This window comes from Hypomesus nipponensis, chromosome 13, assembly GCF_054491055.1.
Source record: "Hypomesus nipponensis isolate SF chromosome 13, ASM5449105v1, whole genome shotgun sequence".
Lineage (NCBI taxonomy): Eukaryota > Metazoa > Chordata > Actinopteri > Osmeriformes > Osmeridae > Hypomesus > Hypomesus nipponensis.
The window spans coordinates 4,410,539-4,435,380 of record NC_140373.1 but is presented as its reverse complement, the minus strand read 5'-3'; the positions used below and the strand labels follow the sequence as shown (position 1 = coordinate 4,435,380).

Sequence of the window (24,842 nt, the reverse complement as noted above, 5' to 3'; positions counted from 1 at the left end):
AGACAATTCATTCTCTTAATTTTTGTAAATCAATAGGTTTGAAAAACAGACTTTAGTTTTTCTTTTAGTGCACAAATGACACGAAGCACCCCACTAAAAAGTGCCCACGTCATAATTTCAGCATGTTTTAACGATAGAATAAGAGTGTATTCTAAATGTATAGTCTATTCAGCAATAGAGTAAAAATCTGTCTTGAATCTGTCAACTGAAAAGATATAGTATGTGTGGATTGACGCACTCAGACACGTTTTTGACATGTCTGTAGACACTCATGGTGAGCACATGTAATTCCGATTTAATGCGGATAAAGCCCACGCCACATTGCGCAGCGGCACAGCTCTCCTCGGATTTACAGGGTACGCATTTGAATCGTTGAAAGACAACCGTGCAGACAAGATAAACAAATTATACTAACACTTTTTTTGTTCACCCTCGGATTTATCGTAGTAAACCACACCGGTTTACTGATATGTTGAACTTTTTAAATGGCAAAAAGCGTTTCTTGGACATACCACAGAGGAGGATTATCCAACTATGACAGGACATGAACTTCAGGTAGACAATCTTTCTTTTAATGCATGTGAGTGAATACCCATGATTAAATTAATGGGTGAATTGTACCCAATTAAAAGAAACAAAGTTGGTTACATTAATTTAGATTAAATAGTGAATGATGATTGTATGAGGCACTGAGCTCAAATTGAAACAACACATTTGCATGTTTTGCTAAACATAGTTGCAACTACAATGTATTAATTTAGAGTGCCACATTCATCTGTAAATTTGGCACTATAAATGGCTTTGTTTAGAATCTAAGTCGAGGTGTGTCAGGACAGTGATTCATAATGGGCTTTAGATAAGAACCTACAGGTCATCGTAACCATGGAACCTGTAAAGCGTACATTCGATTCCGCCACCAATCAACAATAATAACAAGTATTTACATCAATTGTGCAGGTCTGGCTTCTTTTCCTTAATTGTTTGATGTCTCATATCACGTCTGTAATATCTTGTTATCGGCTGCTATTATTTGTATTATCAGGACAATTGAGACTCCTCGTACTGATACTGTCTCCATGTCAGTTCGACCTATCACTGCAGAAGACGAATGATAGCGGTGAAGTGTTGGGGTGAGACCCTAGGGCACGAGGTCTCTCAAATAAGTACTGAACATTATAATTATGTATCATTCTGTATCTACTGTGATATGGTTTATTAAGTCTGGTATGTTTGTTCAAGCTTCCTTAATGAACATCTATTTTAGTTGCCTGCCAATGTTCAGTAGGCTTAACAGAGACAAACTCTTAATAGTAAGTTTTAAAACTGTCACATAGCTTGGACAACTGGACATAGCTTGGTATCCTCTTTACCATGAAATACGTTCTCATGGTGTGGCAAAAATGTCAGATTAGTTTATGCAACCTTTGTTGGCAGCAACAGTTAATTCTGAATGAAGAAGAGAGTTTAACCATCGGTAGTGATTCCTTAAGGGTAAGGGATCTCTCTGAGGAAGGTAAAAAAAACGACAACAAATTGGAACATAAATAATACCGAGATACATTAACTCATTTTCAGCCATTGATTGGTTTTAGTGTCCATAGTATGTCCTTAGTATGTCCACAATATCAGTTTAGTGAGGTTCTCTTTGAGGATTGAAGGGAGATTTATTTGGTTTAGGTCCCTATAAATGATATAACATGATATTCATATAATTCCCTAATGTGTACAGTAGCCTTGGTCCTATGGTTTACTATAAGCTCATAGCACTTTGTTGCTGACGCTTCTGTGTTCTATGCCTTGTGATCTTGCAGCTCTATGTTCAAGTGGCAGGCTGCTAAAAAAGTCCCTGGAAAGCCAATTAGTCCCAGGCTGGTAATCCTCTCCTCTCAGAACCATCCTGGAATAAGTGACAGACTCTGTTCTGATTTGTACATGTCCCCGTTGTGTGTTAAACTGTTGATTTTGATTGTTGTGGTACAAATATGTAGGCCACGATCGAATAACAATACCATACTCATTGTCTGGTACACACAAAACCTATGGCAACATAAGACTGTATTGATATCACTGTAGCCAGACACTTTGAATTTGATATGATATATCTTGCTTTATTAATTGTAAACAATATTTAATGGAAGAATGCCCACAAATGTATACGGCTTGTTGTGTGGCTGTAGATTGGCAGTGTTATAGTTCCACACTAGTTCTAAGTAGGAACAGTTTGTAACTAATAACCCAATTTAGTTTCCCTAATTTACATTCCTCAATGCACAAAAGGTCCACAACAGCAGAATGTTTGGTGTCTCTTGAAGTTTTATATTGAGCAGTTGTCACATAGAGAATGTAAAGATGATAACAGATTTATTTCATTAGGGACTTTCTCTGAAAGCCCCCCCAAAAAATGAATCTGAACAAGAGATTGTTTTACAGCATATCATCAAAACTTTACTGGGGGAGTATCCCCGGAATAATGTTTGGCTTGTCAAAGCTCCCCATGTTTCTGAGGAAAAGATCCAATCTAATCAACCAGGGTCTGGTGGTTGAGATAGCTGGTGAGGACAAGCTTGCTCTTAGAGCTCAGGACTCACCTCGGGTTATTAGGTAACCCGATTTGGATGAGCTCTTTCAAGTCCATTGCTCTGCTTAGGTTAGTACTTTCCCTCTGGTTTTACGGCCATGGGTCTGTCTCTTTGAGGTGACTGAGAGAAAACTGTATGATCCTATTTCCTTAGCTATAATTGACTGTAGCCCAATAATCGCTACCCTCATTCTGCCGGAAGTAACCCTCTTTTTGAAATGGGAACTTCCTGGATCTGAGACTTCGGAGGTTTGGATACTTTATCCCAAGCTATATTTTTAACCTTGTTCCTTTCTTTGTTGTTGCTCTTTTCCAGATTCACATCAACCTGACATGAAAGGGAGGTTATAGGAGATCACGGTCTTGTCAAGAAAAGCCACCAATAACAAGTGTCAGGGAAGTGTCTGACGTCTTTCCAATTCAAAAATGGATCCTTACGGGTCCCCCCTCAATCGTAGCCAATCAGTGACGAGTGGTTTGGAGAAGTCCTCTCCCGCGTGGAACAAACCCACTCACTCCCGCAGCAGCAGCACTGCCTCCTCCCGTCACTCCCGCCTGATCAGCCAGGTGAGCCAAGTCGCCCGTTTCCCACCACGATAATATGATCGTTTTGTCATCACCGCCAAGTGTCGATCATGGTGCTTTCTGGACCCTCAGAATGCCAAAGACTGGGAGGTGATGGATGATCTTCAGTTGGAGATGACAGTGGTTGGCGAGAGCATGCAGGACATGACGACCCCTGGCATCTGCGAGGGCTACCTCCTCAAGAGAAGGAAGTGGCCACTCAAAGGCTGGCACAAGGTCAGAGAACATCCACCTAACTTCTGAATGTGCTCGTGGTTCAGAATTTGTGAATATCTAAGCCGAAAGGGCACCGAAACCAACACATTGTATGCACTACTTGTATGTCACTTTAGATCAAAGCATCTGATAAAAACAAACAAACAGACAAATGAATAAAATGTAACACTGTCACTGGAAGCTAAATGTCAATCTGATTTTGGTTTCAGAGATACTTTGTGTTGGAAGGGGGCATTCTACGATATTCCAGAACCCAGCAAGAAGTAAGTCTGCTGTCCTCACGCGGCAAAGCACCACGCCCTATTTTTGTTTGGGACATGTTGTTGATCATTGAAAACACTTTCCACAGATCTTAAGGGGAAGGGTCCAGGGCTCGTTAGATGTCAGCCTTGCAGTGATGTCGATAAACAAGAAGTCAAATCGGATCGACTTGGATGCCGGAGATATTCTTTACCACATGAAGGTACAACCTCATTTCACATTTGAACTTTTGCCGACCCGTTTCACATTCTCTGTTTAGAAGTGTTGATTGGGGTTCCCCCTGTGGATCACTGGGTAGAACACACAGTTTAGGCTCAGGCCGTCACCATCCAATAAAGAGTCAAAATGGCCCCCAAATGTTTTCTTACAGTTCAGACTTGATTCACCAGCTTCATGCATCCTTTGTCTTTCGCCCAGGTAAAGAGCCACGAGCTCTTCTACATCTGGGTGACCAAGCTGAGCGCCCACCGCATGTTCAAGAAGAACGAGACCGCTCACGTTAACAACGGCTTCCTGCAGGCCCTGTCCCTGGGCACCTCTGGAGACGCTCAACGCAACGGAGACACGGTAAGCAATCTTTATAATAATATTCATAAATTATATTTGTATTGCACTCAATTTTTAAAGCAATCTCCGAGTGCTACAAAGCATATAGTAATACAAATGAAAAATAATCTAAAGTTTAATAATAAAAAAAAAAGACAAAAAAGAAGCTATTATAGCTAACAAGATGGATATCTGCATGTTTATCACCATGACTCTATCGTAATGAAGGGTCATTGTCTTGACGTGTCTTGCATGAACGTGTTGGGTTGTCTTGGTGCCAGTCTGTGTACCCACACTACCAGAGCACGGCCGGGTCATACACTGGAGAAGCAGCTGCTCCGTCAGAGGGGTTGCCGTCCGCCAACCCCGGGGTCAACGGCAAGGTGTCTGCCTGGCTGCAGCAAAGCCACGACACAGAAAGTTGTGCCCAAGGTACCACACCAGCACGCTATGTATCAAAACAACGAATCGACTTATCTACCATGAATCAGCTTCTTCATGAGTTAAATACGTGGCTACGTTTCAGGGAAGGGTGGTTTTACATAAACAGATGCAACGAGTTAAAACTAGTCAATTCTATGCCTAGTTTATCATGGCTTGTTGGCACGGCGAGGGATATTCATTTTGTTCTGTGTGTCCCAGAGCTGAACAACTGTCAGCTGGACCTGTCTGAGCTGAACCGTCTGGTCCAGAGACTACATCTTTTGGAGGGCGCTCAGGCGCTCAGCAACGGAGACCTACAGCGCATCATCAGCATGCAGGTTGGATCTCTCACAACATATTGTTTGATATGGACACATATACAGTAGATTTATATTATTATTATAATTTATTTTATTTATTTTTTTTGGGGGGGGGCTATGCCACAGTGACTGATATTGAGGGTTTTTTTGTTGCCCAGAACCTCTCACTTGAGAAGCCCAAGAAGAGCAAGTCGAAGATGTGGGGTCACTCACGGACCCTGTCCAGAGTGGAGGCCCTGGGGATGGTACGAACGGTCTGTAACCCTAAATAACTTTTCATTTTTAGAGGCTTTTCATGCTAGCTGTGTTTTGGGCAGTAGAGCCAAATAGTTGGGCTTTTGGTATTGACTCATTGAAAAGTTCCTTTTCCTTAGAAACCTGAAATTGAAAATAAATGCATTCCACCTGTGTATCGATGACCAGCCTGGTATCAGTAGATTGTGTTGGGTTTGGAGCGTTAAACAGCCCCCATTCCTCCAGTAACTTTTAGGGTTCTTTTTAATCCAAAGCCTTTTCGTGGGATTACTAAATCGGTGAGTCAACACTAGACAGAACATGGAACAACTTGACCTCCTTAAGCTCTTCCATGTTGTTCAGTCACATAAAGGGTCAAGTAAATACACAGAATGACTGGGGACGGATCCAGTTTTTAAGGCAAACAGTTTGTGTCTATATCCCATTACAGACGTCCTTTTAAGATGAAACTTTTTCAGGTTTAGTGAAGTGATCATTGTTCAAAGAAAGATTCGTCAGTGTGACTGAAACGTCAAAGTATTTGACAAGCTACGCTTGGCATCTGCACTCTGAATCCCTGTTGCAGCAGTATGCTTGAAGAGCTTCACAATAGTTTATAGTACTCAACAACAGCACACTGTTCACCATTTTAGCAATCACCAAATTACACATCTCAACGAGACATGGATTTTAACATAAACAAATAAGACAAACAGAGTGGTTATGGTTGATTTTGTTGTTAACCCTTGGTCCGTCCTCCATGTTGTAGCTCTCCTCCAGTCACCTGGGAAGCTCCTCCCACCTGGGCGCCTCCGTTCCCTCCATCCCTGACTACGTCTTCTCCCAGCTGGCCCCGCCCACCGTCACTTCCCCCGAGGGCAAGAAGATCCAGCAGGACATCTGCGCTGTGTCCCAACGAGGTCAGAGACACTGACACACTGACACACTCACACACACAAACACATACAAGTCACACCCTTCCTCCGTCTCTTACACTCCTTCTCTATTCCCCTTAGTCCATGCTTCTCTCAAGTCAGTGCATGAGGCCCTGGCTCAGGAACGCCAGCGACTGCAGGAGACCTGGGGGCTCCCTGACACCAACCAGCCCACCACCCTGGCCGAGGTGAGTCTAACGTTGGAGAAATGGGTTAGCTAACTCCCTCTCTCTTTCTGTTACCCTCCCTGTCATTTTCTCTTTTTTTATTGCTTTACCTCCGTTTTTCTCCCCCCTCTCTCTCTGTCTCTCTCTCTCTCTCTCTCTCTCTCTCTCTCTCTCTCTCTCTCTCTCTCTCTCTCTCTCTCTCTCTCTCTCTCTCTCTCTCTCTCTCTCTCTCTCTCTCTCTCTCTCTCTCTCTCTCTCTCTCTTTCTCTCACACACACACTCTCACTCTCTCTCTCTCTCCAGGGAAGGCGCTCTTCCCACCGCCCTCCCTCTGTGGCCGACTCCACGGCGGAGTATTTCGATGCCAGTGATGACGTCTTGTGTGGAAGCTCTTCAGAGTTGTCTGACGAGTCTGGCCTGAGCGACGGCACCACCAGCAACTCTGAACCTGAGGAGGGACATGGTGTGTAGACACACACACACACATAAACACACACATAAACACACACACACATAAACAAACACATATGTCATGTTTGCAGTGAATCATAGCTATAAAGCCTTAACACTGTCTATCAATAGCTACAGCCACCCGAAAATACCGTGCCAGCATCTCCAAAGCTCCCAACAGCTTTTTACCGAAGAGCACGGGCCGCCGTACCACTTTGGCTGCCCACTGCCCCGACAATAGCCATGTGGGCTTGATGGCCATCCTCTACAACAACATTGGCAAGGATCTGTCCCGGGTGTCCATGCCGGCTGCCCTCAACGAGCCCATTAACCTGCTTCAGAGACTCTGTGAGGAGCTGGAGTACACTGAGCTTCTGGACACTGCCAACGACACCCAGGACCCATACCAGAGGATGGTGAGGCTTTGTTACTATTGTATTGCATTTGGTGATAATTTTTTAAACATTTTTCACAATAATTAATTTTATTCTGAGATACAGAATTTTAAAGCCGCCACATAAACCCCTCAGTCTGTGCCCATCTGGTTTGAGATAGGATCTGTGAAGGTGAATGTGAATATTCTCTTTGTTCGCAGGTTTACATCGCTGCCTTTGCCATATCTGGCTATGCAACCGCTCACCACCGTAACCGCTACAAGCCCTTCAATCCGGTCCTCGGGGAGACCTACGAGTGTCATAGGGAGGACAAAGGTTTCCGCTACATCAGTGAGCAGGTAAGACAAACTTCCCTGTAGACACTCAGCAGTGCTGTGCAGTGAACTGGTCAGACTTAGAGGTCTGTTGTCTCTGATACTGTGGACGAATCCCTTTTGTTCCTGTCTTCCCCAAGGTCTGCCACCATCCCCCCATCTCTGCTTGTCATGCTGATTCTGATCATTTCAGCTTCTGGCAAGGTCAGGTGGTTTTCATGTTGAATAAATATTGTAAGTCTGGAAGATTTGATATTAGTATTCCTGTAATGAAAGGGAACTTGGTTCTGGTATGTTTAACAGTTAAATATATCAGAGTACAATCCAACACAGACATGTCTCTTTGTCTTGTACAGATCAGAGATGGAAGAACAAGTTCTGGGGGAAGTCCCTTGAGATCATGCCAACAGGAATGGTGAACCTTACCCTCCCAAAGTGAGTGACCACACTCCAAAGTTCCCTTCTCCTTCCATAACTTTAAAGTTTGGTTTTTCAAATCTCTTACTGCTTTACCTCTAACTATTGGATCAGATTTGGGGACCATTATGAGTGGAACAAAGTGGTTACTTGCATCCACAATGTCCTGAGCCAACAACGTTACCTCGAGCACTATGGAGAGGTCACCATCCGCAACCTCAAAAGCTCTGCATGCACCTGCAAGATCACCTTTGTCAAGGTGAGAACCCGCCAACGCAGCTAAAAGCAACAAGATTCTAGATTATACACAGACACATAGAACCTTGAGATCTCATTGCCCTTTAAAACATAAAAAATTGTTAATGGCTCATTATGTAAGCAAATCAATGACATAACACCACCAAATGTTTTGCTTCTGAATTCACCTCTTTAAAATTGAAATAAATGTTTTAAATTATAATAATATTGGCTCGATTGCCTTACCTATCCTATTTTTGTAGCACACTTTTTTTTGTTGTTGCCTTAATTCATTTTGGCTTGAATTTTTTTAGGGCTGAAGTTAATAAAGAAATTGCCTTGACTTTTGGAGATCTGAATTTCTATGGAAGCAAATCAGTGACATGTTTTGAAATGTATTTTTCTTTTAACTTGTCGCTCAAAAGATTTGGGCAAAACAAATGTGAGCAAAACTAATTTATAGCCTAAAACTTTAACGTGACTACTTTTGTTTGTGTTTTAGTCCCGCTACTGGGGCTCAGAGACAAACAAGAACGAGGTGCAGGGGACCGTCCTTGACCAGAGTGGAAGTGTCATCCACCGGTTTGGTGGTCTGTGGCATGAAGGCATCTTCTGTGACACCTTACCCACTCCACAGTGTATCTGGAAGCCAAGTGAGTATCAAATTTTATTTAAGACAGTCTCTCCAATGAGTACTGATGTGCTCGTACTATTGGCAGTGGTTGAGTGCTCAGGTCACAATGGTGCGTTGCTCATCTGTGTTTTTTTCACTCTGTTCCCCTCCAGATCCCCAACCCAAGGAGTCCATCCTGTACTATGGTTTCTCCGCCTTTGCCTTGGAGCTCAATGAGCTCACCCCAGACCTCAAGCCTCTCTTACCCCCCACAGACACTCGTCTGCGTCCTGACCAGAGGTGAGTGGCGCCCCCCACGGGCAGAGGATGGGGTCACTGTTAGGACAACCACCTTTCATAGATATGTAACACACGGCAGTATGTCTTTGCTTTATGTTATTGGATGATAAGGATCTTTTTATAACTTGTTTTGTTTTTTCCCTTTTGGGCCATAGAATGCTGGAGGAGGGACTGGTGGATGAGTCAGACAAAAAGAAAGATGAGGTGGAGGAAATCCAGAGGGAACGCAGGAAACAACAAGCCAAGAAGGGGGAGCACCAACCACGATTTTTCAAGTAAGTTTCAGGCCCTCTGGGTCTTACCACACATTACAACATACACTGTAAATCAACAGCAAACTGTATTACATCTTGTATGTTAAATGCCTACATTTTTCTTACTGAAACCTCCCTCCAAAATGTCCCTCAGATATTCTGAAATGTTGATTATGATCAACGTTACAGACAACGTTTAGCTGTTTCGTTCATTTATTGGTTATTTTCTTATCCTCAGGCCAGCCACAGATTCTTCTGGGAGGGATGTGTGGCTGACCAACGGAACTTACTGGAAGCTCAGAGAGAATCCAGGCTTTGCGAAGATTCCGAACATGGATCTGTGGTGACTTCCGCAGACCGTAGCCCTGGCCTGACAGCATGGCAGAAAAGACACGATACATGGCGGACATTTTGAAAGCATGAATGAACTGCCCTGGAACGTTCCCAGAGTAGGGATGTTGCTGATGTGTTTAACCTTTCTGTTATGTCCTCCACCAAGCTCCCATGACTGGCTCATGGGAAGCAGCATACTAGCAATCCAGACAGACTATTAATCCCAGTAAAGGATTTCTCACAGACGTAGTCCAACCTGTTCTGTACAATAGAAGACAAAAAGTCAAATGACTGGTAGGTTTTCTAATTATAACTGCAAAAAAGATGTTGTCGCTACATAAGCAATTCTATTTCTTATTGTTTGTGTATATTTATGTACATGTCAGAGGTAAGCAATGTGAGGTTTCCACTGACGAAGTCTAGAAATGACCTCTGCTGGAAACTATGATTGTTAAGTGTTATTTCTGCTGAAATGCTGTATATTCACCCTTGTCTCTTCTACATACTGTATGAGGACATCTTTTAGAAACCAAATCATGTTTTATTTTTTGATTTAATGCTACTAGGCAATGCTAATATATTATTATTAGCAGGATAAGTGGTTGGAAGTACAGTACTGGTTGTATTCATGTACACTGGTCAAAAGCATAAAGCTGCTTTTGATTGATGATTCTAAGTATGGTTGAATTATGGATGAATTATATTGAAGTTAGACATCACAGTGAACATTTTCATATTATTTCAGTCTTGAGGTTAATAGTTAACAATCATTTTAATAATGATAATTAAGAATGAATATTGAACAGAAACATAAAACCAAACAATCGTGATTGAAGATGATTTAACTTTAATTCATGAATAAAAAAACAACAGTACAATACACAAGTATACCTTTAATAAATAAATGTTATCCCTCAACATTTTTTGCTATTCAAGTCTTTATTACATTAAAATAAATCAAATACATATATATTTCATACAATAGTTAGCATCTCCACAGCGTTCCTGAATCATCTCAGTTTAAAACCATTCTCTACGCTCAAGACTGATTTGACTGATTTCATGATTAATTTGACACTTTCCAAAAAAATCAGGAACAGGGTGTTTCACAGATTGTAGGGCCTAGAGACAATGCACAGAGAACACCAATGAAAATGCTTTGTCATCCACTGCCATCGAATCAGACCCAACTCCCCCTTTCATCTCCTCATGATCGTGAACTTCTGTGGATGTACCACAACTAACTGCTAAAAAAGTAAAAGATGGCTGTACACTCGAATCCCGGGGATTACTATTCACATATATGCGTCCTCAAAAAATGAGTGTGGGTTATGGATCGTGACACACATGGACTTGCGTTGTTATTTTTTGGTTTGAGGTGCGTTCAATTATTTTGGAGAGATGTCCACTATGGGGCGCCTGTCTGAGGCATCCTATCAGCTGCTCTCATAGGGAACACTTCCACCCTTCCAGTCCCTTCATTGCAGGGTCAGAGGCAGACTCACACGTGACCTTCATGTGACGCTAAGTGTACAGCGTTGAGCATCGGAACATTTCAGAGGCTTACGTTTTTGCAAATGCTTATGTAATGTCATCTCATGAAATAAAAAAAACTCCCTTAATTGCACTTAAAAATCTCTTCACAAACAACTGTCTACTTATTAAGATAAATGAAAAAGCATTATTTATTTTTCTTGCTGTTTTCAATGGTAAAAATACAATATTCTGATTATTTCACAACTACTTTGTTATGGCCTTAATGCAACATCTCCATTCAGTCTCCAGTTTAAGATAAACAGCTCCATACTAAATCATTAACATATACTTTAAATAGCCTTTAACATTTTTTTCTCCAAATATACACTGAGGCAAATCATTGCAAAATACAGTATAAGCACATGTATGCCTTACTGAACTATGATCAGGTCCTAATCAGGTCAAGGGTCCTTTTGCCTATTAACATCTATTGCTCCAACGTTTGACAGCAAAACAGTGATCACTGTGTCCATCTCTCATTTTAAAAAGCCACCTTTATTGCTGCTAAATCCAACAAAGAAGGCTACGATTTCTATTGAGATTTTGTCATAAAAGTAGAATAAAAAACACCATAATTAGGTAAAAATAAAAAACATTGTTGTTTTCTGGTAGGGTTTTTCTATACAACTGCATTTTTCAGTTGAAAGGTCAACTGCAACTACCGATTTACCGAGATATGAAATGTAAAAGGATAGAATTGAATTAGTTGACAATTCTCCCTCCATTAATGACTTACCTGTTCCTGTCATAATCTAATTGTGGAGAGAAACATTATAAAACTGTCAATTGTCATTTTACATTAGTTGTAATTTGACCACTGTCACCCATATAGAGGATTGTTTTGCTATAAAATTGCTCTGAGTGTGCCCGTGGAAATATATGATATCTTAGCAAGCAGCTCTAGCTGTAGACACAGACTTGCTCATGTTATTTTTTGTCAAAAGGGTTTTGGTCACTCTTCAGTGGGAGTAGATGCGTATAACGTGAAACACGTAGCTGACTCATACTTCCTTAATGACTCATCAAAACCATCCTGTGGCTGTACTCTTAAATTCATACACACATTGTTAAAGAACACTGGATATGTAGCCAATAAAGTGTTGACTGTTTAGTAACTACTGTCTAATCCTGCCTTCCCTTGGCTGCACGTGTGTCACATGGACTAGTAGCCTTGCACTCATCATCGGAGAGACACAACAAACCCACCGTTTGTGACCACCAGTACCAGCAGAGTCCTCTGAATGAGGGATCGTAGCCCCCAGAGATGTCGGAGGTCATTACCGCCCAGCGAGGGTTGGGGCTCTGACCAGCCTTGACCACTGGCTTGTTCTTCACCTGTCACCTCAACAAGAATCTGTGCCTGTGTCACCACATGTTGGACCTCACATCTGGGGGAGGGGTTGGGGGTAGGGGACATTCTGGCTGCTCAACCTTTATTCTTGAACCGGGCGTGGGAGTGACAATATCCTTCCTGCCTGCCTGCCTCTCGCTTTGGTCAATGACTTGGTAGAGGAACACGTGGGCATGAACCCGTGTTTGAGGAGGGATTAACACCGTCTTTCTCGGGACTACGGTCCTGCTAAGCTTTCTTAATCTCTGGCACCAGACACTCTTTAGTCCCTGCACTGCATTTGTTTTTATGTAGACCTCACCAGGGGGAGCTCTCGTTCAGTTTAAACATGACGGATTAGACAGCAATTAGTCAGCTCTGCTGCAGTAATCACAGCTCAAATCCTTGACAACTCTATACAGTGGTGATACAGCGGTGAGTCTGTTTGTGTGTATGTGCGTCAGGATGTTCGAGGCGGTGTGTGTAGGAGACTGTGACGGAGGGGGGCTTGGACAGTCCCTTTAGGGCTCTGTCAGCAAGCAGGTGTGTAGACTTGTTTTTTTTTTTATCCAAGTGTTAAAAGGACTTAAGTCACAGGCCAAGTCTCCAGGGCAGTCTCTTCTGACAGTCTAATCACCTTGGCTATCTGGCCTGCGCAAACTTGTGACCTTCAAACTGTCTTACAGACTCAACCGACACCATTTAAGTGGGCAAGTGTTCCTTTAGAACTGAAGAACCGGCCTGTTGTAGCTTGTGCTATTGTGAAGAAAAAAAAGGAAAATTGGTGTCAAAGTTCAATCTTATTATGGGCTCTCCTTCTTAGAGATTGGATTGCTGTAGCCAATGGGGCTTCAGTCCAGCACAAACTCGGGACCTCATTGGACAGTCTGAGACACGTTGGCAGGTGGGAACTACCACAGCACAAGTTGGGTGGGAAAGGACACTAGGAAAGAATATTTGATCTGGGCGGAGCGGATGAGAAACTCAGTGAGCGTAGAAGCCGTAGTAGCCTGCATCACTGCTGCTGTCCTTCTCACACAACTCCGCACTGCGAGCAGGCGGGGAGTTCTCTGTGCTGGATGCGTAGGGTGAAACCCGTCTCTTCTTGCTCTCCGCCCCTCCCTCGAACAAGCCTGAGTCGGCCGAGTCTACCGATTTGACGGAGGGGGGTTCCATCCATGTGTCCTCCACCCCTGCCTCCTTGGGCTTGTCCTGCAGCTGGGATGGGCGGAGCTGCTCCAGGAGAGACGGCGGGTGGAGCCTGGGGTTCCCTGGGGAGGTAGAAGAGGAGGAGACAGGCCTGAACCAGCCTAGACTGGGACCAGGTTTACTGGGATGGGGGTGGTTCAGGTACTGGGGAGAGGGTCGGCTAGTGGTCCAGCCTGCAGTGGTGGCCCCCGAGACAGACATGCTGGAGAAAGGGTGGTCTGGGTAGTAGCCAAGGGCATGGTGTGCAGAGGTCTGCAGGGGGAACGGTTTGTAGAAGCCGTTGCCGGAGAAATCGCCCTCGTAGGAGTTGAAGTCGAGGCGGCTGGGGGGGGCGCTGGTTTGCTGGGGGGAGAGGTACCAGCGGCTGTGAGGGCTGGACGAAGCGTCCTTGGCCTGTTGGCCCATGCTGACGTGGTGGTCCCGGCTGTACAGGCGGCTCTGGGGCAGGGAGCTCACGTACTGCTCCGAGAGATACCCCTGAGAGTAGCAGGTCCCCGGGAGACACTGCTGGCCTTCGCCTGGGGAGGGGGTGAAGCGCTCCGAGTCTGGAGGAGCGTACAGCCTACAGGCAACATGAACGAGAGACGGACGTGACAAGAAGAAGCAGAGGTGTTATTTCCTGACAAAACCTCAAAATATCTTTCATCAAGCATCTAGCTGGCAGGCCTCTTAAAAAACTCCCAAAACAACTTCTCTTATTAGAATGTATTGAGGTGATATCGGTATGAGTTCAAGGAATCGTTATGTCCCTGAGTCGGTTTCTGCTCAGTAGTTCCTCCTTCAAGACTGCTGCCTCTCTGAAAATCAGGGTTTTGCTCTCTCTTCATTTATTCAGTGAGTTTTTTGGTTTACTTACGTGTCATAATTGTCCCGGAAACCTTTAGCAAAGGGGTTATGGTCTATTTTCAGCTGAGTGATCTGTGTAAGAAATAGCAGGAGACAGGATGAGAGGGGGCCAAGGATTGGACAGACAGACCGCTGGGGAGAAAGAGAGTGAGTGCGTATGTGTAGAGGTGTAGGTAAAAGAGTGTGTGTGTGTGAGTCTTCCTACACCTCTAGAGAAAGAGAGGCAGAGAGAGACAGAGATCACTGACTGCCTTCAATCATTAATGAAGGTGTATGCTATTTCTTTTTCTATCGTGGGAAACTCTTCGCCCTTGGCATGAATTGGTTTACTTCTATTTCAAGTAAGGGGATAAACATATCTCGCATGCAAAACAGAATTCAATTGCCAGACCTGGTGTACAGTAACTCCAATACACTTTTGAAGCAATTAGACAGGTGGTCAATGTAGGAAACAGGTGGTGTAGAGGTGAATAACACTAGCCAATGAGCTGGTGGGGTCAGGCAAGGCGACTCACGTCGGCATTCTGATAGGCTGTGACAGCGATGAACTGTGTCTCAGGGAAGATAAAGGTTTGGGCTTTGGCGGTAAGGAAGGGGTCCTCTGAGCCATCCTCCTTCACCTCCACTATGTGGAGACGGGGCTGGTACTTATGGAGCGACTGCAGCACTATCATCTGAGGGGAGACGTGGAGACAGATGTCATGAAGAGGCACATTGAAGGGCAATCAGTTGAAGGAAAGCCGAATGACGTCGACACAAAAGTACCTGTGCCACGTTGTTGGAGCTGCCCTTGTTGTTGGTGAGCTTGAGCTTGCCAAACGACACCTCTTGCCTCATCCAGTGGGCCCCTGTGTTGGGGGAATCTGGGTGCATGTACGTCCTGTTTCCTGTGTGACAGATTTGGAAGACGGAATCCCCAGCTGTAGTTACAAAAGGTTCCAGGGTTTGACATTGTATCTGCGCAGTGACCTACTTACCCTATAAACTGTAGTAGTATAGATTGACATAATCACAAATACCACATGTAGGTCACCACAGTCACCTCAGCAATGGCATGGAGATTACCACCCAGCCACAAAACAATCCCACAAAGTATTAGACTGTTACAAAAATTGAGAGTCCATAACCCCTACACTTAAAAACTAAACTAAACAAAAAACAAACCAGGTACAAAACAGGTAGACGAGGTAGAACACAAGAACAGGGTGACAACTCAAATTCAAAAGCAGGGATATAAATACAGGGTTTTACAGAGTTCTGAAATCGGTGGGGTCAGTCTTCTAAAAAACACTCCATAAGATATAGTGTTGGGTTACACCCTGCTGGGGAGTGAGTCAGTGGACTGGACTAACTCGCTGGATTTGACCTCATGTCAGTGGGAGGCTGCTGTAGCTGAAGCACATTTATCTATCAGGGTGAGGTCAGGGTTAGACGCGTCTTCTTCTGTGGTTCCCCTACTGTTCTACAGTTCATGCTGGTCTTTTTACATTCTATCGACACGCAAGGGGCGCTCATGCGGACTCTTACAGTAATTGATTTAATATTTACTTAACAAGCTATAGCAATACATTATAAACTATTGTTTCTGAGGCACAGCAAGAAAATTCCAGATTAAACCAGATAGGACTGTAAGCCGATGGAAAGACTGACTTAACAGTCTAGAACACATTGTTAACACATGAACCTTTTAAATGTTTTAAATAAAAGGTCACAAACAGATATGTGCTAACTAACCTGGCATGTTCCCCTCCGCTTTACCACATTGGACCCATTTGCCTCCCTGGTACCTCCAGTGGTGTTGGTCTGCCAGAACCACATCCACATACACATTGTACTGGGCTGACGGGTCTAGAGCACTGACGTTGAAGCTCAGAAAGGGGAACATCCTCCTGGAGTAGGGAAGGAAAAACAACATCACAATGCAGAACAGCTGTAGTGTTTTGATCAGAAGTGTGCGTGAGGTGAATGGATTTTTTTTGTTACTAGAACAGAACATAATCTGTGTTTCTGACGGATCGTTGCACGTTTTGACAGCCCAACACTCGCCTTTTTATCGTTGTCATGACTACCGAAATTGTACGAGTGTAAAACTCACACGTATCATCACAATTCATCAATTGTCCAACACGTCCAAGACAAGCTAGACAGGGTGTTTCCCATGTACAGTAGCTTGTGTGCTTGCATTTCTGTTATGTGGTTCAGGGGCTGACTGGGGAGCAGAGTGGGGGCAGAGTGGGGGCAGGGTGGGGGCAGGGTGGGGGCAGGGTGGGGGCAGGGTGGAGGGGATGCAGGGAGCAGCCGAGGTGAATATTTAATGTTGCTGTTAATAAAAGATGTGACAGAAGCCGTGCCTGATTGCAGGAGCTTTGCTTGGTGAACTGATTTCGATCACAGGGACCATCGCTAAGGAGAGGTAACGTGGAGGTCAGTGTGTCCCCAGGCAGTACAGCGAGGGAATACATGATTTGCCCACACACACACACACACACACTGTCAAAACACACTGACACACACATACATACAGACACACTGAACACAAAAGGGTAGTACGAGGCCAACAGTGCAAAACATTCTGCCACAGGATTACTTTCTGCTGAGTGGCTTCCACTTACTCTATCCTAGATATACTTCACAACGTTATATAACCCCTTACCCTCTCAATCCTGACACTGTATACATACAGTTTATCATCTCTATGACAGTACAGTTAGATGCCTTGATTTACACTCACAATAACAGGTTAGGGCTGTGTGGAATCAACTTTTACAATTGGTGTTGCAAAATCGACATGGAGCATTTGACATTTGGCTGCTGTTTTAGATTCCCCAGTACCTGGGGCTATGGCACAGCCATGGACAGGCACGCTCTCATTGATAGACTGCTTTTTGGGGGACTGTGTGTGTGTGGCCTACAACCTACAAAAGCTGTGGCATAAAGTCTGCGACATTTTGTAGAAAAATATTTTTTTTCCTTTTATAAACCGTAAACACCCACTTTGGAAAATTACGATTAAATGTGTAGATGTTTGTTATTTCTTATCCTCAACAGTCTTTTTGCTCTTTTTTTCCTCAAAGGTTTTCATCACAGACTATATTTAATTCCCAAAGTGTATCCAGAGCCACAAGCGTGAGTGTTATATCATGGTTACTGACAAGAAAGAAAAGGAAAGCATTTTGCAGCACAGTGTCGTTGAAGGACTGTTTCAGAGTCACAACTGCTCCACTTTACAGCTCAACATCCAGCTCATCTAAAGACTGTCAACCCTCAAGCTGTTTCATCATTTAGCAGCGTAAAACAAGTGAAATGTGAAAAGAGAGATATTTGTTTGTGATAGTGATAGTTTGATAGAGTGGGCTTGTTGAGTAGGACATTCCTTCTGCAAAACACTTTTCCAGCATATGCATTTTGATGACTGTCCTGTATTTATGAAGTATGGCAAGTCAGCCTCAAAATATGCTAGCCAGAACTCCGCTCTGTGGCATTCCTGAGCAGCTTGTTAAGAGCAGGTGTGTGGTTCCCTCCGTCTTGCAACTGTTAATATAACTGAAAACAGAAACTGGTGGTAGGGTTGCTTGGCTTATGAGTGGATAACCACGCAATGACAGAAAATAGGAAAACAGATAATGTCATTTTTCCTCCGCTGATATTGTTTGACTTATTTAAAACTGGGCCCTTTTATAGGAAATCAGAACCTGACAGGGGAAGCCAACGAAAGCACCACAGAGAGGTGTATTTGCATGTGGGGGTGGTTCTGGGGCTTTCATTGAGGTCACAAACTAAGGACTGGAAACTTGTCACCAAGCTGTGGCAGAATAGAGTATGAAGGCTCAGGTATGGGTAGCAGTGCCATATCGTGCCATGCTCTGCGGGGCTTCATTGCAGTGTTCAGTCATTGCTGTAGTCTGCCACTCTCTCTGACAAATTCTATGTGAAATCATCGGCGCAAATCAGAGACCACAGTGTAAAGTGACGTTAAGAAATCAGAGCAAAAAAATCTGAAAAGGCGAGAGGAGAGAGACAAACAGAGAGAGAGAGAAAGAGACTGATGGACATAAAACAGATGAGAGAGAGAGAGAGAGAGAGAGAGAGAGAGAGAGAGAGAGACAGAGAGAGAGACAGAGAGAGAGAGAGAGAGAGAGAGAGAGAGAGAGAGAGAGACAGAGAGAGAGAGAGAGAGAGAGAGAGAGAGAGAGAGAGAGAGAGAGAGGGGGGGGGTTGTCCTAGGGAGCTGAAGCAGAAGTTGGAGAGTGACTGGACAGTCACAGGGGAGAAGACTTTTCTACCCGGGTGCATCCACTGATTCACATGGACAGGAGTTCAGGTCCAGTTTATGTCACCACACGTACAGTACGTTTTATCATCTGTGATGAAAACATGCCGGTCCACAGCTGCTGATGGATACAAGCACACTTTCACACTGTTTCAGACACATGCGGTAATATTATATTTATGTTTTGTTTTTTTACGTTTTATAAGTAAAGCAATGCATTTTATAATGTTTGTGTGAGGTTAATCAGTAGTAAAAAATATTGAGTTTAAACGTATAAATAACATTTATTTGCTCAACTTTTTCAATGTGAAATGAACCGCAAGAATCTATATAGATGTCTGCCTGCCAGCTTTACTGTGACAAATGGTCACCTCAAGCACGCACAATATCAGAGTGAAGAGGGTGGGAACATAAACCCTGCAAGTGAATAGGAAGTTGTTGGTTTAGCTACTTCTGAGGACACTTTCTGCAAGGCTCTGCATACTCGATGCACACATAAACAGCTGAACAGGAAGTGACAAGTCATTTAGACAAACCTTGAAATAGTCCTGTTTGTCTGCTTCAAGGAGAGAGGGTGAGAGAGTAAGAGAGTGTGTGAGAGTGTGAGTGTGTGTAGGAAAGAGAGAGAGAAAGAGAGAGAGAGAGAGAGAGAGAGAGAGAGAGAGAGAGAGAGAGAGAGAGAGAGAGAGAGAGAGAGAGAGAAAGAGATAGTGTGTGAGAGTGTGTTTGTGTGTGTGTAAGAGAGAGAGAGAGAGAGAGAGAGAGAGAGAGAGAGAGAGAGAGAGAGAGAGAGAGAGAGAGAGAGTGTGTGTGAGAATGAGAGTGTGTGTATGTGTGTAAGAGAGAGAGCGAGATAGAGAGTGAGAGTGTGTGTATGTGTGTAAGAGAGAGAGCGAGATAGAGAGTGAGAGTGAGAGTGTGTGTGTGAGAGAAAGAGAGAGAGAGAGAGAGAGAGAGAGAGAGAGAGAGAGAGAGAGAGAGAGAAAGAAAGAGAGAAAGAAAGAGAGAGAGAGCGAGAGAGAGAGAGAGAAAAGGAAGGGTATCCATAAAAGGTCATGTAGAAGGACCTGCAGTAAGTCAAATATTTTCCATAGCTGGATGTACTTTAACATAGGCTACTTATATACAAATATTTTAAAATTACTTACAAATATAAGAAAATTACTTTGATTGCAATTATGTCTCCACATAACATATAATATGACATTACATGTTGTATAGCCCAGTGAACATTTTCATTTTACAACTGGACTCTGCAGATATGAAGTACGTAAATGTTTTCAGAATGTTTCTCAAAAGTGCATGTTTATTTATAAAATAAAAAAAATGGTTTAATAGGTTCTGTTGGGTCTTCGACTACTTATCTATCACATTCAGTAGATTAACATTGTATAATTCACCCAACCAGAAAGACAGTTCTCGGGTGCAGGTTACCATGATTCCTTTGAGTCAAGTTACCTGCCCATAACTCTTTCTTTATATGGTAGAATCAGAAATAACTTAGTGAGTCATATCTCCTTCCGTGAAAGCATCCTGTTGTGGAAAATACAATCTATCTAGAAACAATGCACTGTTTTAACTTAAGTTACATCCAGGACTACACATTTTGATGGCCACAAATTTTGGGTTCAAGTCAAATCAAATTGAATTATATTTGCATGGCCAAATCACAGAGGGATTCACATATGCCCCTATAACTGCACCTGAACCAATCTAAACCCTCAAAGAAGACAAGAATAACTGGGAATTGAAGATGGAAGGAACTTTGGGAGGAGCAATTCAGTGGGAGATCCTCTTCCTCCAGAAATGTTGCTAACACTGAAAATATTTGCCAACCCTAATGGCTAAGATCTATCTAGCATGCTAAATAAGTGTAAATAAATAGTGTAGCCAAAGGTATCCCAGACACCGAATGTACAGTCAAACTTACTGTATCACGAGATTCATGGGAGTTACACTGAGGCTGCCCTGGCAAGAGTCACACAGACAGTAAGAGATGGCCGAAGACCAATGCATCATGAATTGGGCCAAACTATCTTAGAGGGGAAAACTTGAAAAGAGAGCAGGAGAACTTGGCCCTAGCCTAGGGATTGCTGCAGATTTCAAAGGCCAAGCTAGGAACCTGACCAAACTTCTGAGAGATCTTGGCTTGCTGTGCTCTTCGTGCAGCAAAAAAAGAGAAGAGGGTGAAGAAATATAAGAAAAAAAAAACTTGCCTGACTTCCTGGACTTCAAAGGTGCCTCTGCTTCTGTTTGGGCATATGAAGCCTCAGTGGTTCGATCGGTCCTTCTCTCTCAACCCCCCCCCCATCTCTCTTTCTCTACTGCCTCTATTTCTACCTACCATGGTTTTGAATAGCATTACAGACCCCAATGGTTGAGCAACTTTTTCTGAAATTCTGTCATAAAGACGAAATGAAAAAAAGTTTTGTCTGTTTTTCATTGTTGGTCAAATGTGATTGGAGCGTGGTATTGAAAGGAGAGATGATACATGCTTTTCTTGGGTGGGAAATCAAACCAAGCTTGGTGGTCCCTATTAGGCCTTGCTTTTCTTTCCACAACAATTATTTTAAACCCTGTACAGGACACAGACAGAGAGTCGTACTGTTGACATGGCCTGAATGTTTTAAGAATACGGGGTTTTGTGGTTTTGCCCTGCATTAAAGATTGACAAGTCATACTTTACGTGACATGTGGTACTTTGGCACCTCAGCAAACATGCAGAAGTGCCATTTATTATTTGTAATGTTTTATTAATCATTATTATGATTTTTAACTCTGTGTGTGTGTTTATGTGCTTGAGTACAATGATGTACAATATTTGTATGTATGTGTTGCATTAGCATGTGTGTGTGTGCGCGCATGTGTGTACAGTATTTGCGTGCATGTGTTTATGCCTGCATGTAAAAAGAAAGTAAAAAGGAATGAAGGGTGGTAAAGTACAGTTTATGTATTGCAGGTCTATGTGTATTAGGAAGAAACGGGCTATCTATCATAGAAGTTATCAAATATACACACATACATATTTATTTAACCTTTACACAAACTCTTAACAGTAAATTCTCAAACTTGTGTGCACGGTGCCACGTGCACGGACAGAATTCATAGAATTCTGAAGAACTTTCTTCGTCTTCAGAGTGAAGAGGGAAAACAGAATACAAAGTAGCTCACAAAAGTAGCAAAGTACATTACTGACTCTCACTGATGTTCAGACCACTGTACAGACTTGCCATACAATAAGTGCCCAACAGGTGATATATCTACAACAACTTCACCGTTAAATCCCAGAGGATCTTTTATATATTTTCTTTTATAGGCAATATACAAAATACTGTTTTCAGAACATGTAAAATCACATTAATGTCTTGATCTAATCCAAACCTTACATATATGTTTAACATATGTCTATTCAAATCAGTCTACCTTCAACTGTAATATGGCTAAACCAAATGGCCACATGTAATTAATCTATATTGGTGCCTTTCTCACAGCACAAGCAGTACAAGTGTTTAGCAAATTGATCACACATAACAATAATACAATTAAATTTTAAAGTATGCCTATTTCATCTATTTCAAAATCAAAATATTGAGAAACTTACGCCCTGAAACCCTATGTCAAGATGTATCGCATATTAGTAAATTAATCATCTTCGACATGACTTGGTCTTGATGCTCGGTGACCTATCAGACAGCCCCAGAAGCTATTTCTTCCCTCCGTGTAGGCTACGGCGGTGGGTGGAAGACGCTCGTGTTTGCTGCTTTGCCGTTGTGATACCCTTCGCATACACTTAAGGGTCAGACCGAGGTGACATGTTTTCCAGCAACAGTATTTTCATTATTTTATAACTGTAATGTTATGTTAATCAATGTTTCATTTAGTAAAAAAATAGGCTAAGTATATTTTGAAAAGGCTTAGACTTTTTTTTTGCTCTTACGTGCGTTAATTAGGCCTACTTTGGCGGTTATGTTATCTCTATGTAGTGGAGATGAGATAACAGCAATGACTTTCTGCATTCTCATTCTGGAGTGTCACTCTATATTTGAAGCTTTGTTTATTTAAGCAACTGCTCACTTTGCAGTTTCCAAGTTGTCTATACGGAAAAGTCGCTCTTGGTGCATGACTCATAAAAAACACACCTCTTTGTTTTTATATCCAATTAATTTCACTTAATTGATGTAAGATGACAAAATAGACAAATGTCTAATAGCGCGCCAAACATAACCTATTGATCACGTGCCTAACTATGTTTTCCCGTGGGTCAGACGTCTGAAGTTGAACGCATAATAGAGACATTTAGGAAGAAATTGTTCACTCACCGTCCTTGTTTTGTAATGATCATTTCGGTCTGGTACTTGTGGAACTTCGCCCATAGTGGATAGTTATTGAGGAGAGCCTGCGTCTTCCCACACACCTGTAGACCAGGTAAAGGGTACAGCGGTGCGCGAGGGTACCCATGCTGAAAAGGGGCAGCGTAACTTTCCGGAGAGGCAGGGTAAACTTCTTTGCTTGTCGCCGAAAAATTCTCCGCTCCAGCCTGTATGTAACTCTGTCCAGTACCAGATCTAGTTGACGATCTCACACTGCTGAAGGGACAGCTATTGAGGGGAGTTGGTGAGTAAAACCTCCCGGTTTGCGCTCCGAAACCAGCGACAGTTTGGTCGGAGTGGTAGGGCAGAGCCAAAGTGTCCTGTCCGTTTTGAACGGAATCTTGGTAGTAAAATCTTGTGTCCTGAATCCCCATTTTAAAGTCGGCTAAGTCCTTGTTACGATGAAGATGATTGTTGATATCGGAGTCTTTTCCAAAAGTTTGCGTGTCAGTCCCATTCAACATACTGAGGTATAGATTGCCACCTATGCCGCCCATTTGCAGCGCCCGTCTAAGCTTATGTGCAATGTCATAGGTTCACCGTGCCCCTTTCCCGACCACTTGAATAAGAGCGCTTTCAATATTTTATTTAGCCTGTGCGCACAAATGCAGTAGGCTATACAATAGGCTGTAAAGTGTTTTTTATCGTGCACTATCGCGGTTTCTTTAATAAAATAACTATTGTAAAGTTGTCAAACCAATTTAGACGTAGCCTATATTTAAACTAGCCTAAACAAACTAAATCGTCGGCAGTTAATTTTCCTGGGCTATAAGGCTACTGTTAATAAAATGTAAGATAAATTATTTCATCTTTGTCCTAATAAGAGGAAAGTTGCCTCATTTCTGTTTTGACGGGAGTCAACGTCTCTGAGTCAAACGCATGTCCAGCTTTCTAACCTATGATATATACATTTTGCGACTGGTAATTTTTTGGAGGTGGGTCCGATGCCAAGACTGGACGTGATAGGCTAGAAATATGAAACAGCCTTCCCCCATTTCCTGAAGAACTGGCTTCTGCGCTCATATTTGAACTTCACATTAAACACAATTAGTCTACTAGTTTGTTAGAAGAAGATGATTGTGCGACATTGGTCATATTCTTTTTTTTTACATCATCAACATTTTCTTTGACATTTTGAGTTTGTAGTCAGTAGATCTGATTGCTACCTTTCGATTATTGTTAGCTTGCCAAAATACAGTGACTTAATTAAGATGCCTAATTTTGATAATGACAAAACTAGTCTAAACGACAACACAACACACGTTTTCAACATTGTGTCCGTTTTATTAGTATTTTTCCTGTGAAGGCCTTTGCCCTATTTGGAAAATGTCTCCCTTGATTTCGTAATCCTTTGTTTATAGTAGCCTATTTCATTAATCGGTGAGACCGAATATTTCTTTATATAAATACACGGTAGTCTATAAAGTGTTATTGTCATGTAGGACCAATGGTTCAAAGACAAAGAATAGCATTTAGCTGAATACATTAATTTAGCATTAGACCATCTTGGAAACGTTGAAATGTGTTAATGCATATTCGGATAGATGGACGCATTTGCAGATTTTTTTGTTTTGTTTTATTTCTTCAAAAAGACAATTGTCTTTTTGAAATGTTTCCCCAGCAAATGAAATGTATTATGAAACAAGCATGAAACAAACTTTCCAGTGCATCACGTTTGATAGTGACACCATCAAATATTCATG

General features: G+C 42.7%; 2 protein-coding genes across 3 annotated transcripts; one reads left to right on the top strand and one right to left on the bottom strand.

Annotated features, from left to right (window-relative positions):
• Window positions 1-897: 897 nt before the first annotated feature.
• Window positions 898-10,425, top strand: osbpl7 (oxysterol binding protein-like 7). Of its 2 annotated transcripts, XM_084669905.1 has the most exons (22): window positions 920-957; window positions 1,043-1,130; window positions 2,895-3,145; window positions 3,236-3,379; window positions 3,589-3,642; window positions 3,729-3,842; window positions 4,058-4,207; window positions 4,468-4,618; window positions 4,829-4,947; window positions 5,088-5,183; window positions 5,933-6,083; window positions 6,180-6,286; window positions 6,569-6,728; window positions 6,848-7,131; window positions 7,311-7,448; window positions 7,565-7,628; window positions 7,781-7,859; window positions 7,956-8,100; window positions 8,581-8,731; window positions 8,865-8,991; window positions 9,147-9,266; window positions 9,484-10,425. In XM_084669905.1, exons 3-22 carry the CDS (start codon window positions 3,005-3,007, stop codon window positions 9,590-9,592), a joined length of 2,604 nt encoding a protein of 867 aa, XP_084526031.1. In that variant the 5' UTR covers window positions 920-957; window positions 1,043-1,130; window positions 2,895-3,004; the 3' UTR covers window positions 9,593-10,425. The 2 variants fall into 2 exon arrangements, with proteins under 2 accessions (XP_084526032.1, XP_084526031.1); XM_084669906.1 differs by lacking the exon at window positions 1,043-1,130 and having other exon boundaries at window positions 898-957.
• Window positions 10,426-10,524: 99 nt separating this feature from the next.
• On the bottom strand, window positions 10,525-24,002 carry tbx21 (T-box transcription factor 21). Its single transcript, XM_084669907.1, has 6 exons — window positions 23,089-24,002; window positions 16,234-16,388; window positions 15,265-15,386; window positions 15,015-15,173; window positions 14,510-14,571; window positions 10,525-14,215 (listed from the first exon to the last, which is right to left on the bottom strand). Exons 1-6 carry the CDS (start codon window positions 23,634-23,636, stop codon window positions 13,429-13,431), a joined length of 1,833 nt encoding a protein of 610 aa, XP_084526033.1. The 5' UTR covers window positions 23,637-24,002; the 3' UTR covers window positions 10,525-13,428.
• Between the last annotated feature and the right edge of the window lie 840 nt (window positions 24,003-24,842).